At 33.9% G+C, this 14,945-nt stretch overlaps 1 protein-coding gene across 2 annotated transcripts; it reads left to right on the top strand.

Moving 5' to 3' along the window:
• The first annotated feature begins 4,547 nt into the window (after positions 1–4,547).
• LOC140987224 (mitochondrial carrier protein CoAc1) lies at positions 4,548–9,433 on the top strand. Of its 2 annotated transcripts, XM_073455654.1 has the most exons (8): positions 4,548–4,769; positions 4,867–5,253; positions 6,173–6,258; positions 6,344–6,551; positions 8,102–8,234; positions 8,435–8,619; positions 8,803–8,931; positions 9,090–9,433. In XM_073455654.1, exons 2-8 carry the CDS (start codon positions 5,071–5,073, stop codon positions 9,177–9,179), a joined length of 1,014 nt encoding a protein of 337 aa, XP_073311755.1. In that variant the 5' UTR covers positions 4,548–4,769; positions 4,867–5,070; the 3' UTR covers positions 9,180–9,433. The 2 variants fall into 2 exon arrangements, with proteins under 2 accessions (XP_073311755.1, XP_073311756.1); XM_073455655.1 differs by lacking the exons at positions 4,548–4,769; positions 4,867–5,253 and adding an exon at positions 5,289–6,070 and having other exon boundaries at positions 9,090–9,432.
• Positions 9,434–14,945: the final 5,512 nt, after the last annotated feature.

Below are 14,945 nucleotides of genomic sequence, written 5' to 3'. Positions count from 1 at the left end.
CCCCATCACTTTTTCTCTTCAATCAGAGTAGTGATAAAGTGAGGATCACAAAAATGTGGGCTCCTCATCAGTTTTTCTCTTTTATTAGAGTAATGATAAAGTGAGGTTACTTGTTCATTTGTGAATATCTGAAATATTTTATTTTGTAATATTATATTCACATCTTACTTGATATGTTCATTTTAAATTATAAACAACTTAATATAATTTAATATGAACACAATGTGAATATTGATGTACCAATTATTTTTCAATATTATTTGCATTTTAAATTGCAAACATAATATTAAATTTGCATGTACACATCAAACACTTATCCATAATATTTGACCTTTTATTTAACATGCAAAAATAATTTCTAAACATGTATTATAAATTACTTCGAACTTGAAATTATTTTAATGTGTACAAATTATTTGACCAAATGTTATATGTACCGAATTATACATATAACTTAATAACACATTAATCATTATTTATTTATTTATTATTATTATTTAAAAATAATAATAATAATTAATGTGGGGCCCACATCATTTATTTTGACAATACAATTCTCGACAATTTGAAAGAAAAATGGAAGAATGAATTAAAGAAACTTAAATGTGTGTAGTTGCATGTCGTGGGAACCTATCAATTTCACATTGATCAACAATTAAATATCTACATGCACAATTGCATTATTTGAAGTTTCATCTTCATAATCTCAGAAAGTTTTCTTCAACTTTCCTCCCGGGAAAAAAAAATTTCTTATTTCATATAAAAATTCAAGAATCGATTATATTTTCAAGACTTCAAAGAAGAACTCCAAGATTGCAACCGAGAACAAGTAAGCTTCTTATACAAAACTTCGAAAGAAATTTTATGATAATCGCTTATTTTCAGAAAACAGATTTTCAAGGTAGAGGTATCACGGCTCTGATACCAAATGTTAGAATTTTTCTCAAAAATCATGTTTTCACGTATATATAAACATGATATAATATGCGGAAGCGGATCGAAAATTACATCCGGTCATTAAAAATTTGTTGAAGCTTTCTGATTTCTTTTCTATTGAAGCCTTCTAAACACTTCAATACTCCTTTAGATGGTGTATTTTCTGTATGAGATTTTGTGTTTAGGGACCTCAATGCCTTCGGTATTTATAGGCACACTCATACCATCACCGAGTGTTTTGGGTGCTCGAGATTCAAACCAAATTTGTATACGCATCTCAATTTTCAAAATTTGAGGCTGCCGTGTACAAATTTTTTCAACAATTGTTGGCAATGACCGTCGTCATTTTCAACACGTTTAATTTACGGGTCACAATTTTCTTACAAATATCGGTAGGATTGACCCGTCTCACAGTGTCTCACAGATAAAGATTCGTGAGACCGTCTCACAAGAGACCTAATCTAACATGAATATCGTTTATTACCACTTCAATATCTTGATCATTAGTGCGTCGTATTTTTTTATATCACCATAAGAGACATACAAATGAAATTATGCAAGTACATAATGTATTAAGAATATAATTTTGTTCTTATTAAGTAATATGTGTACCTAAATATTGCATTTTCTTCCATATTTCTTCTGTCCGTAATGCCTTTCTGCACCATTACCAAGTAAGTAATTAATAAAAATTCAAGTAAATTTGGCAAAGAGTTCATACCGAAGATAACAATAAGTATTTGATATCATACTTGTGAGGCCCGAGGCCGAAGAGGACGAGAGTGATCGCGGGTGCCAAGAGGTATGAGACTGAACCGATCTTACACCGGAAGGAGAGAGATTCCAAAAACTGTTCAGGTATGAGACTGTGTAGATGAGGAGTGTTTAAAAGATTTGATATATACTATTTATATAAAAAATGTGCATCTTCCTTTCGGGAGCTCATCACATAAGAACTCCAAAGTTAAACGTACTTGACTTGGGGCAATTCTTGGATAAGTGACCCTCTGGGAAGTTTCTTAGGGTGCGTGTGAGTGATGACATAAGCATGCTAAAAAGACTTGTCTTGATACAGTGATGATGGTCGTCGAATCTGAGACGTTATAATACTTCAAATAAATCCCATCCTTGTATCCAATCAATTCGCGTGTTGCTGCAAAAAATGAACATGTTAGTTTGATAAAAACACTAAGTTTTGGTTTAATGATAAAAACAACATTGAGTTGTATCCCAGCTGTCATTCTTATGTATTTACTTGTTTCTGGCCGTTGGACAAGTCGTCGCTCAAGCTGTAGACATCATATCAAAAACATCACCTATATTTGCTTTCAACCGGACTGCTTTATCAAATATGTGTTCATAGTTAAACTGTTTAACTCTAACCATAATCTAACCAATCATTCAACAAATTGAATCGACAGAGAATTAGACCACTTCATCCCTTCCTCAACAGAAGGAAGTAACAACATAACAGATTGTTACGTCTCCTCTGTCACTGCCTTTCTTTGATGATCTCATCTATAATATGTTTCAAGCTCCTCTGCCTCTGAGTCAGCAGTTACCAACACAAGAAGGAAAACCACAAATCATAACCCAAATTCGAGAAATTCCTACTGAAGAAATTTCTAAGGTCCCTAAACCACAAACAAGTCTTCAAATTTGTTCAGAACATAATTTGCTAGAAATTGAGATGCCGCAAAAATCTCTATCAATTTCACCTCCAAAAGTTAAAGAAATAGATCAAAGACTTGAATCAGAATTTCCACAATTTGATGAAGTTGAACATAGTTCAACAGTCCTTGTCTCTACTAAAGAATGAAATTTATGGTCTCAGAGCAGATTAGATGGCGTCTTCACTTGATCTAGAACTATTCAAAACAAATTTCAGTGACCAAATTTCTGAAGTGCTCCGAGTGTTGAACATGCAATCAAGTCAGCTATCTGAGCTCATGCACGTTTTTCGAAGATCCAATGCTGATGTGGTCTACCAGATTGACTAAATCATACTGAGACATTGGGTAAACATATTTCTGAGGTGATTACTTTTATTCAAGAAGGAAAGGCTGATGTCAAAAGGATAGAAAAACACAAATAACAGTCTAAGCTCTCTTATTCCTCGTCTCAATACAAGAAATCACCTGGTGGAAGTTCTGGTGGTGGTAGTCATCATAGCAGCTTAAGTGGTGGACATAGACTCAACTACTCTTCACACCAACCTTTCAGAAAATGATAGAACAAGAGAAATAATTCTATTTACTTATTGTCGTTATTTTTCTTAAATTATCTCCACATATTTTCAATTCAATTGATAACAAGTTCATATTCTATTTAGTTTTTATTATTTGCACAAATAGATTAGTTTTGATATCACCAAAAAAAAAGAAACTGTTAATATAAAATTTGAATCTAAGTTTTGGTGATCACAACTTAAATTGATACTGACTTAACCTAAATTACTAAATACATGAATTACTGAACTAAACTGACAAGACTATCAATGAAAGAACATTATTTGTTCGCTGACACAAGATGAGACGAAAAAACTCATATAGACAAATCACACCGTCCAACTTAACCGATCTGATAAGCATCTACAACAGCTTGAGTGGAACCAAGTTGTCCCCATTTGTTCTGTGAGCAGAACAGATCAATTTTTGGAATACTATGACAACATTCTCTTAAGACAACAGACTATCTCCGAGTTTATTCCAAGAGTTGTTAGCAAAGACACAATAAATGATATGTTGTTTACCCTTTTCAACTAGTGTATAAGGAATTTGAATTAACCGGTACTATATTTGAAAATACGACAATGATACGTGTAATTCTCTACATAATTATCGGCTACCTAGTACATCTGTGTCTACCATATCTATTTATTAACATTATGAACCAACATTTATAAATGGAGAATGCATCAAGAATGGAAAACTATTGTTACTTTGATCTTTATCAAGTATTCTCAAATCGCACAACATCTCTTACAAAATTTATTTTAAGTTGTTCTTGCACACACAAAACGTTCTATCAGATCGATTAAAGATCATATTATTCACTTTGTATTCTCACTTATCCTATGATTACACGAGTTCCATAGTATTAATGAGAATTATTGTAACTGTCAGAAGCCTGTTTATGAACAGACCGAATTAAGAAAAGAGTGTGCTAGAAGTTTTGATTATGTCAGAGATAAGTCCTTAGTCGAAGTGGTTTGTACAAATGGTTTGTACCGATCAAATCTTCTAGTGTATCCTCCCGGAAACAGAAGAAAAGGAGACACAAAAGCTTATTTTTCGAACTTCCATGTTCAAACTTTTGTCCTCTCTACTTTCAGTCATTTGACTTATCTTATTTTATTATCTATGATGTCGACTTTCTAACTTGAACTGATTTGTTGCACTCACATATATCGTATTCACTTAATAATTTGAGATGTTTCCGTACTTAAGTATTTCAATAATTTATTTAACTCAATCTGATTGAAATATTGATTTAAGCTATTAACACAACTTCACATTATTTGACATAATTTTATATCAGTTAATTCCTCCTCTCTAAACGATTATATTTGATGTTAACAATATAGTATACTCTGATGCATAGAGTGAAGTAGAGAATCCTAAGCTAATGAAAACATGAAATTCTACCGTGCAAAACACATGCACACACATATATTTAATTATTAAAATAAAATGCAAGTATTTATTTGGTTTATATGTAGGTGGTGACGCTGCGATTCCGGAAAATTGATGAAAGGAGCGATTGTTAGGTTTCAGATTCAGACGAAAGATTCAATTTCATATCCTCTCCCTTTCCCTCTCAAGGCAGAGGAGGTAATCAATTGATTCTTCAGGCCAATGTCCATGACACTTTGAAAGATTTGATTTGGGTTTCTGATTCGTGGGCTTGGCTTTTTGTGGTTTGTTTCAGAAACCATCCGATGGCGCTCGAATTGTGACAATTGCTGCGTTCGAGATATTTGATGTGTCTTCATTCAATCGGAGAGGAGTGTTGGCTTGGGTGTGTTCTCAGGCCATTGCCTTTACCTATTCGGAGCAATTCGTTTTCTTTCCATAGATGGGATAAGGACTTTTACCAATTACAGAGCGGATAATCAATTTTTTAAACAACAATATGGTTTCCTCACAAGGCTCTACTGTATCTCCAAGATTTGCTGATGGATCTTCCGCGCCTGCTACGCTCAACTATATTGACAGTGTTCCCGTCTATGTCAAAGAGTTAATTGCAGGAGGTTCTGCGGGTGCATTTGCAAAGACTGCGGTTGCTCCGTTGGAGCGCACTAAAATACTTTTGCAGGTGAAACTATGTTTTGGTGTCTTGTAAGTTTCGTGTATGGCTTTTTCTTGTACTGTCAACTGAGATTGGTTAAGCGTTTTCTATTGTATATGTCTCTCTAATGAAAGTATGCTGTTACTAGATTAATTTTATTCGTAAATTTGGTGTGGTGTCCCTATGATATTATATAGTATTACCGAGGATTAGGAGTTAAAATGACTATTATCTGAAGAGCTATCGACACTTGATAAACGCAAGGCACCGAAGGTGCTGGTTGCTAATCTCTTTATTCAAGAATCTGATTGTTGAGAAGACTCCAAATTGCCGAGAATTACCATTTTACATGGACTTTGCAAGAAAAACCTTTTGTTTGCGCTTAGATTAATGAATTTCAAATGTATTTTTGTTATTTAGAGAAGTAACACCGTTAAATTCAAATTCACGTAAATAAGGATAGATTTCAAGTACTCCTAGTAATGGTGTCATTTGAAATTCATTTTTCTTTGTATTATTAATGTGTAAATAACTTTTGTGTTGTTAAAATGTATATAAGTAATATGTGAATTTAAGATTTAATATATTGTTTTATTGTAAACAATAAAACTAATCGAAATCCATGAGTTTCAAATTTATCTCCCCAAGTCCTCCTTTTTAGGAATTTCGTGGCGATAATGATGCATAAAATATCATGATAGTGAGATGGACTGATTTCGTCTGCATAAATATGACATTTGTGTCTCGTTAATTATTCCCGTGCATTTGTTGAAGAATGGTTCCATAATCTGGACTCTGCAGTTTGGTTACCAAATGAAGTATTTTGGGCATTATATTCCTCACGGTGAGGATCTGAATCTCTCTTATGTGTTCACCGAGTATCTTTGGCTAAATGTGTGGTAACTGATTGATTTTTTATTTCTTTTTATTTTACTTGTGTTTCCAGACTAGAACCGAAGGTTTTCATTGTCTTGGGGTCTATCAATCTCTTAAAAAGCTATTAAAACATGAAGGGATTGCTGGATTTTATAAGTAAGTTTAGAAGCACCAGTTTTTTGTCATACCTTTTCCTATGAGATCTACAGAATACTAATATGTATTACCTTCGATGATTCAGGGGGAATGGAGCTAGTGTATTTCGAATTGTTCCCTATGCTGCACTACATTTCATGACTTATGAGCAGTATCGGTCTTGGATTTTGGATAACTACTCTGCCTTGGGAACAGGGTCTATTGTGGATCTTTTAGCTGGTTCAGCTGCTGGAGGAACTGCAGTTCTATGTACTTATCCTTTGGATTTGGCTCGAACCAAACTAGCTTACCAGGTTCTTAGGCATTTGAATTTTTTTCGATTTCTAACTTTTCTTTCTTCTCTTATTTGCATATTCTGAAGGCATCTAGTGGTGAAGGCAATTTTTATCACCTTTTTTCCTTAATTGCCACATTTCAAAGAAGTAGAACTGGTTAAAACACGTCCTGAGCAATTTTGATATCTTTAATATTGTTCTGAAATAGAAATCCATCTGGTATCTACCCATTTTGGGCATTGTGTGCAACACATAGTTATTTAGGGCGCGACACACTAAAGCGCTAGGGTACCCTGGAGCTTGAGGCGCAAGACGAAACACACGCTTTATCGAAATAAAGCGCATTTGGATAATTTTTAAAATAAAATATATATAAAATAATTTATACTATAATAAAATATTTAATTTATACTATAATATTACATAAATCAAATATTTTTCACAAAGATAGCAAACAATATATATAAAGATTCATTAATAGATAATGTAGCGTAAATCATAAACAGTAAAAACTTTAATCATGTAAAATTAATTAGTAAGTCATAAATTCATAGTATATTAGGAGAAAAAGAATAAAGCGCATTTGGATAATTTTTAAAATAAAATATATATAAAGTAATTTATACTATAATATTACATAAATTAAATATTTTTCACAAAGATAGCAAACAATATATATAAAAATTCATTAATAGATAATGTAGCGTAAATCATAAACAGAAAAAACTTTAATCATGTAAAATTCATTAGTAAGTCATAAATTCATAGTATATTAAGGGAAAAAAATTCAAATATCTAAATCATCAAATCTCTCTTGCTCAATTGTATCACCATCTTCTAAAACAATGGTGAGTCATAAGTGTAGAAGAAATTAGATCATTGAATGACAAGGACTTACATATTTGTGTCACAATGACCACCCGTATTATTGGTTTCTCTTTCTTCAAAGATGTCTTCTTGTTTTTTTTTTGTTTTAGTTTTTATTTTCTCATTTTACTTAATTAAAAAACACAATTTGATTTATAATGGTGATACTGTAAGGAGTTGAAACATTATAGATAATCATATTCAATAAAATGAGTGACAATAGGGGGAAGATTATAACAAAAGTGTGCATAAAAGACTTCTGAACTTTCTGATAAAAAAATATTACATAAATGAGTGACAATAGGGTTTTTTTATATCATAAAATAGCCACGAGCTTTGTTAATTGGGCTTCAAAATTAGTTGGACTTGAGTTAATTTTATTTAACTAAAAAATATCAGCTCACTTCTTTAAAGCGCATGCTTCTGCGACTCTCCGATGCCTCGTGCCTAGGCAGAGGCGCATTCTTTAAGTGTGCTTGTTTCAAGGCAACTGGCGCAGCTAGGCGCACACTTTTAATAACTATGGTGTGATACAAAGAGTTGCATCATTGGCGTGTTGGTGAGACAGTGAAATATGACAACTTGGCCAACTTTTTTTTTTTTATTATTATTCTAATCTTTAGATGGTAATTATTCAAGTATATAGTCATTTTGTTGCTGACTCATATTGGATGTTCATTGCAACTTGTATATGTTTTTAGGTTGCAGATGCAAGAGGAGCTATTCATAATGGTACAAGACAACTTCATACTCACCCTGCTTATAGTGGAATAAGGAATGTGATCCAGAGAGTGTACAAAGAAGCAGGAGTACGGGGACTATATCGAGGCATAGGTACATTTGCAGGATGCATACTTTATATGATACGTATTTTTTAACAACCTCATGTTGGCTCGTATACTCTATCACATCCCCCTCCACTTTAAGCTTAATTACGATATGAGCTTACAGTTAGCCGTTTTTGATATGGTGGGAGTTAAACTCTTGTATAAGTATCATGTACTGACCAATTTTCAATATCACCTTTCGAGTAGGTCCTACGCTCATTGGAATTCTTCCATACGCTGGCTTGAAGTTTTACATCTACGAGGAACTGAAGAGGGGAATTCCCGAGGAGTACCACTCTTCCATTTTAATGCGCTTATCATGTGGGGCTCTAGCCGGTTTATTTGGACAAACTCTCACATATCCATTGGATGTTGTCCGAAGGCAGATGCAGGTACTGCAGTGTGGACGTCCTGCGTTATTATTTAATCAGACATTTAACAATGAACATCTATATTGAGAAACCGTGCGGAAACACGATTCACTTGATTTATCCTACCAATAACAGTTTTGTGGTCGAGTCATTAGATGTTTTACTTAGGCAGAGTATTTATCAAGAATTTAACAATTGTTACAGGTTGAACACCTGCAAATTTCAACACAAGGTGTCACCAGATACAAAAGCACCTGGGATGGGCTTGCCACCATTGCTCGTAATCAAGGTTGGAGGCAACTTTTTGCTGGCCTTAGCATTAATTATATCAAGGTACCGACTATTTGGTCATCGTCAAACTACAATCTCATTTTGATAAACTAAACTCTAAGAACAGCCCCGTCAAGATACAATAACTCATGTCATAAAATGTGGATGGATACATTTCTTGTTTCTGAAATACTAACAGAATTGTTGGATGTTGCTTGCAGATAGTTCCCTCGGTCGCCATTGGTTTCACGGCGTATGACACTATAAAGACCTGGCTTCATATACCTCCTAGACAAAAATCGGAAGCTTAAAGGAAGACGGTTTAAATGTTTTAAAGTTTATTTACCAAAAGAGACCGTAGGTTGTAATGGTTTAACAATAGTTCAGAAGTATGACGCCAAATGTGTTTTACATATGGCATCCCGTTGTCTACCGGCCAAGAGACTTATCAAATTAATCAGTATATAGTAACCTTTTTTTTTATTTGTAAGTTTTTTCGAGCAATTTTCGCTTACAAAAATATAAATCTATTTGTATTTAATATTTATTATTTTGGGAAAAAACTTACAAAATACTGTTAAACTTTAAGTGAATATTGGTGAACTCAGTTTTGCAATTTTGTAGTGTTGAAAAGGAATACTCTCTCTCGTAATGCTTCATGTATCGAAGTGATTGTAAAAGGGAGGTGATATTGTATTTATTTAAAATTAATCTTGATATAATTAGTAAAATATTTTTGTAGAGATTAGATTGATTACTTTTAGTACAGTGAACTCGAATACAATGAAATTACTGTTTTTTTTAAAGAAAATGAATGAAATTTACATAGTTTGTTAGTATTGTATATCTGATTTAGTGAATGAATTAAATTTATATTAGATAATAAATTATGAGTTTATATGCTCCAGCTCAAGTAAAAAACACAATTCCAGAGTCTATTTGGCAACAAGGTGTTATATATCGTACGATAAAGTATAGTAAAATTTTGTAAAAAACCGGTGAACTAAATGATGAAGAAAACACAGTAGAGCAAAGCTTAAAGTAAACCAAACCGAGGCTTATACGAAGTACAGTGTCCTTAAAACAGATTCGCCTCCTCCTGTATGTGCTTCGAGGATCGTCTTGGACGTCTGTTTCTCGGGATATAACGGAACAACCAGCAGTGACTTAGCACGAGTCACTACAACGGCGAACTGAAAAACGTACCTTCACTTTATCACCGAAATGTAACGGATGTCAAATGGAAAGCTAACAATATGAAATACAAGAGAATGTTTGAAAGATATAAGATTTTTATGTATATATAATGAGGAAATGAAGACACTATTTATAAGCATCAAAATATACCTCAAAAGTCATTCAATATTAATTAGCTCAATTAATCTTCTCATTAACTCAAGAATATGAAGAGTCAAAAGTCTTCAATTAACTCAAGAATATGGAAAGTCAAAAGATACTTCCACAATAATCAGCCACAACTAACTCAAGAATGTGGAGAGCCAAAAGACAAACTCACATTTATGAGACATAATTTTTATTCAAACTCTAAATTTGATTCAAAATTTTCCAACAGAAGGCGACTTAATTAGCTTCCATTCAATCGAAAAAATTAATGGTTCTTTGATTCAGTTTTGATCCAAAGCTATTAGCGTCCTTTGTTCGAAACTAAATCAACCTAGGTAGGACTTAATTAGGCAACCCTCAACAATATTTATTTATACCTTTTTTTGGTTGGGTTGGATCTGTCAAACAATCAATACATACATATTGCCTCCTTAAAACGTCATTGTTAGAGTAGAGAGGTGACTGCGAAAGGACATATTAGCTAGAGAATTAATCCCTGCCGTGTTCTCCTAATCAGGAGCATTCGCACTTACTCGACATTGGAGAGGCTGCATGCCAATAGCTAAGAGTTGGATATCTCGGTCCCTTCACACGAGAATAACAGTTGTGAAATGGCAAAAAAAATACAGATGGATCTTCACTTGGGAGTAAAGATAGGTCATGTTTTGTTCAGACTCATGGCAGGATTAGAACTTTCTCAACAATACAGATTTCCCCCCTCTTTGGTTGGAAGTTGATTCTTAGATAGCTGGGAGCACTTTCAGATCCGAGATTCCTACAAAAACAATCTCACATTTTTGCGAGGAAGTAACACATGCATTAGCCAACCTAGCACTTCAAGATAGTTGGCTACACCTCTTACACCAAGTGTCCTTAAATCAGCACATTAAAAGTCGATGCAAATTAGATAGAGTTTCTTTCCCTTACTTTAGAATAGCTTCGATTAAATATTTGCAGGAGCAAAGCCGGAACGACGTTAGATTAACGATCGATTTGATGAATCAAACATTGGGAACCATAACAACATACTTTATGATTATGACTGCCATCACGGTAGGTTTATGCCTCCACGCATGTCGATACATAATTCATATCGTTATCTAGAGAAGTGGTTTGATCTGTGTTACACAAATAAAATGAACGTACGTACTAATATAAAATTGAGGTTTAACTTGAAGTCGTGTATTGAGCCACACCACCTCAGGCCCATTAATTGAAGAGAGACTATTTTAAAGTAACATGTTAGTTTTTCCTCTTTAATAGTTAAGAAATATAGTCAACAACATTGAAAATCCTCGTGAAGATAAAGTTGAGGATGATACAGAGTGAAATCAAACAATCATAGTACCTAAAATTTGAAAATGCGAGCCAAACGAACATGAACACACGATATATGAAACATTTGTAATGGTGTGTGCCCAATAAAATTTCTTATGTACCAAAGATCCTATTGCCAATGCGACCTATAAAATTTTTATTATTACATACGAATGCCTAATAATTAGCTCAGTTTTGTTGTTTTAAGTGTAAATCCCCCAAAAACTCATCATTTTTCAATCTATTTATACGGTGTTACCAACAGTAAGAATATTTATACTCAAGAACACCAGTTTTGATGCCCTGTTCATGTGATTCTAGAAGTTGTTCTCACAAATTCCTGTCCTCTGAAGTCCAATCAATCTTTTCAGGGCCACAATACTTTCTCCGTTCTAAAAAGTGTGAATCGAGATGGTATGAATTGAGATGAAGCGTGGAGGTCGAGCTCAAGCTTCTCCAGTTTAAGCAAGATTAATATGAACTTAAGCGTAAAAAAATCCGTTTTTGACTTTTACTCTTGAGCTGCTATAATGACCACCACCACCAGAACTTCTACCAGGTGGTTTCTTGTGCTGAGACGCGGAAGGAGAGTGCTTAGGGCATTTTTTGGGCTTTTCCCTTTTTTAACGGCAATCTTTCCTTTTTTTTTAAAAAAAGAAAATTAACCACCTCATAAATCTATTTACCCAAAGTCTCAATATGATCTGTGATCACCTACTCTTGCTTGTCGATCCGATAGCTGACTTGAGTGCATGTTCACCACTCAAAGAACTACAGAAATTTGGCACTGAAATTTGTTTTGAACAGCTATATATCAAGTGAAGATGCCATCTGATATGTTATAAGAGCAGAAAATTATTTCTGTAGTTGAGATAAGGACTGATGAACTATGTTCAAGTCATCGAATTTTGGAAATTCTAATTCAAGTCCCTGATATGTTTCTCGAAATTTTGGAGAAGAAATTGGTGGAGAGTTTTGCATCATCTCAATTTCTATTAAACTATGTTCTGAACCAAGTTGAAGCCAATTTGTGGTTCAGGGTCATCAACAATTTTTTCAGTTGGAATTTCTTGATTTGTGGCATAATTTGTTGTTTTCCTTCTTGTGTTGGTAACTTCGGAGGAGTCGGAAGCAGAGGAGATTGAAACATATTATAGATGAGATTGTCAAAGGATGGTAGTGGCGAATGATATGAAACAATTTGTTGTTCTGTTACTACCTTCTGTTGTGGAGGGTATAAAATAATCTGCTGCTCTGTTGATTTATATGTTGAATGCTTTGTGAGGATGTATCTGAGGCTGATGCCACTACCACCACTTGCTGTAGAGGAATGGCCATTGTGATTACGAAAGTAGTAATAGAAACAGGGATTAGTTCTTGAGCAATTGTAATATCCAGATTTTTCAGCATCTTAGATGTTGTTGTCAACGATATTTTGGGAAGGATTCAGAAAAATGCAGAGGCACTTGAAATTCTTAGAGCTATTCAACAGCTGGTGGTTGTTCTGTATGAACCTGAGGAGCGGTTTCAACAATCATTAGTTGTTGAGTTTCAGAGATCTGATCTTGAGACTGTTTTTTTTCTTGTTATGTTCTTCTGAATTATCTGTTTTGATGTAATATCGTCCACCGGAACCTCAAAGGTCAAACAGATTTGACGGTTCTGAGCTTGTTTTTCCTTGCAGAGGAATAGACATCTTTAAATCTTCACATATTACTTTTATTTTCTTCAAAATACCGAGTGCATCCATTTATAATCGGATTATGACAACCACATTATCATCTAGTGTTGTTGGACTGTTATAGTCAAAATTTGTCATTTTCTTCGTCAGCAAAAATCTAAAACAACTTTCTCTTAGCATCATAGCTAAGAAATCTCTTTTCCTGATTGATACTAGAATAATTTGAGTCTCAGTCCATTCCAGAATTTTGTTTTCTCGTTCTATTAGTGTCTGCAATATTTCAAATTTTTTGATTTTGGAGTAGTTTCCAAATGTTCTGATGCACACTCATTTATCAAATTTCTTCATCTGAATCCACACTTTATTTTCAACCTCCTGCATTGTCAAATTGATGCCAGTTTGTACAGCTGACAATGGCTTGGATGCCTCCACTTAAATTCCTTTTCCCTTGACTAACATATTGATATGAGAAAGTCTTGACTAATGAGATGTGATGTTGGTATCAGATATCTTCAAACCAGGCAATACTTTGCTAAGTGGAAAAACTAGGATGGGAGATGTTCTGATGGATTCGTTGAAGTGTTAAATTTGGTTCTCTTCTTTTTTTTCTCAGGAGCTTGGTAGAAGGCTTGGTTGAGTAAGAGCTTCTCTTGATTGGAATCAGTCCTTTCTGATGAAGATATTTCAAACACCAGGTTGTGCTTAACTTGTGGTTTCTTTGGATAATTTTTCTTTTTCTTCCCTTCAACAACTTCTTTCTTTACTTTCAACAGACCATCCTTCGTGATGATATTCTTTGATCTATAAACTTCAATGAACTTTTTGTTGATCACTTTGTGAGTGTGCAGAGTAGAGGATGATCCCATGTGAGCTTTACATTGTTCCAACAGTCGATAGATTGGAACAACGAAGCCTTGGTGCTTCTTAACTGGATAATATATCATAGCCACCAAAATATTTATAGGAAAACTAACAAGTTTATCTAGATGTCGGCAGTAATGAAAATCATCATTTCTAAACGTTCAACACAAATGGTCAAATGAACCTGCTTTGGCTGTCAACGGTTTGGCCACAATGTCAATCTTCATGTCATTTTTCTTCCCGAAGGATTTGAGAAGGGCACCAGACTGGGATAATTTGATATTCATTTCTTTGATGTTTGTAGATGGCAACATTTTGAATTCCATGATTCCTTCTGTCGGCAAACCGAAGGTGTCAGTGAACATTTGTTCAGTAGTGGATATATTTTTATCACCGATTGTATAGACCATTGCTTCATTGTCAATCTTGACGGATGCAAAAAATTGTGACAGTCCTTCTTTGAACATGTAACTTGCACAACAGCGGAACCCCTTGAGTCTAGAGGTTTTCAGAGTCTTGAACATGGCTACCATGATGTCATCTAATAGCAGATAAACTAAATCGAAGTTGACCTGAAGGATATTTCTAGGGTTTTTTTTATAAATAATTTAATTTTTAAAAATTAATTCAAAAATAGTTTAAAAAAAAAGTTTGCAAGAATACTGCAATCCGTGCTTTGTAAGCACAGACCATGTTCACGCGGGCGCTGGTCCATGTGTATAGAGTCCGTGCTTCGTAAGCATGGACTCTGTATATTATATTAATTTTTTTTAATTATTTCGCTTTTTATTATCCGTTCATTTTCTTCGCTTCATTATCTCCATTCATTTCCTGAACATTTCACTTGAAATCTGAAGATTTGAATTTTCACATG

The sequence above is a fragment of the Primulina huaijiensis genome, chromosome 11 (assembly GCF_012295235.1).
Source record: "Primulina huaijiensis isolate GDHJ02 chromosome 11, ASM1229523v2, whole genome shotgun sequence".
In the NCBI taxonomy this organism is placed as follows: domain Eukaryota; kingdom Viridiplantae; phylum Streptophyta; class Magnoliopsida; order Lamiales; family Gesneriaceae; genus Primulina; species Primulina huaijiensis.
Note: the sequence above shows the minus strand (reverse complement) of the source record. Positions and strands in the feature narration are given on the sequence as shown.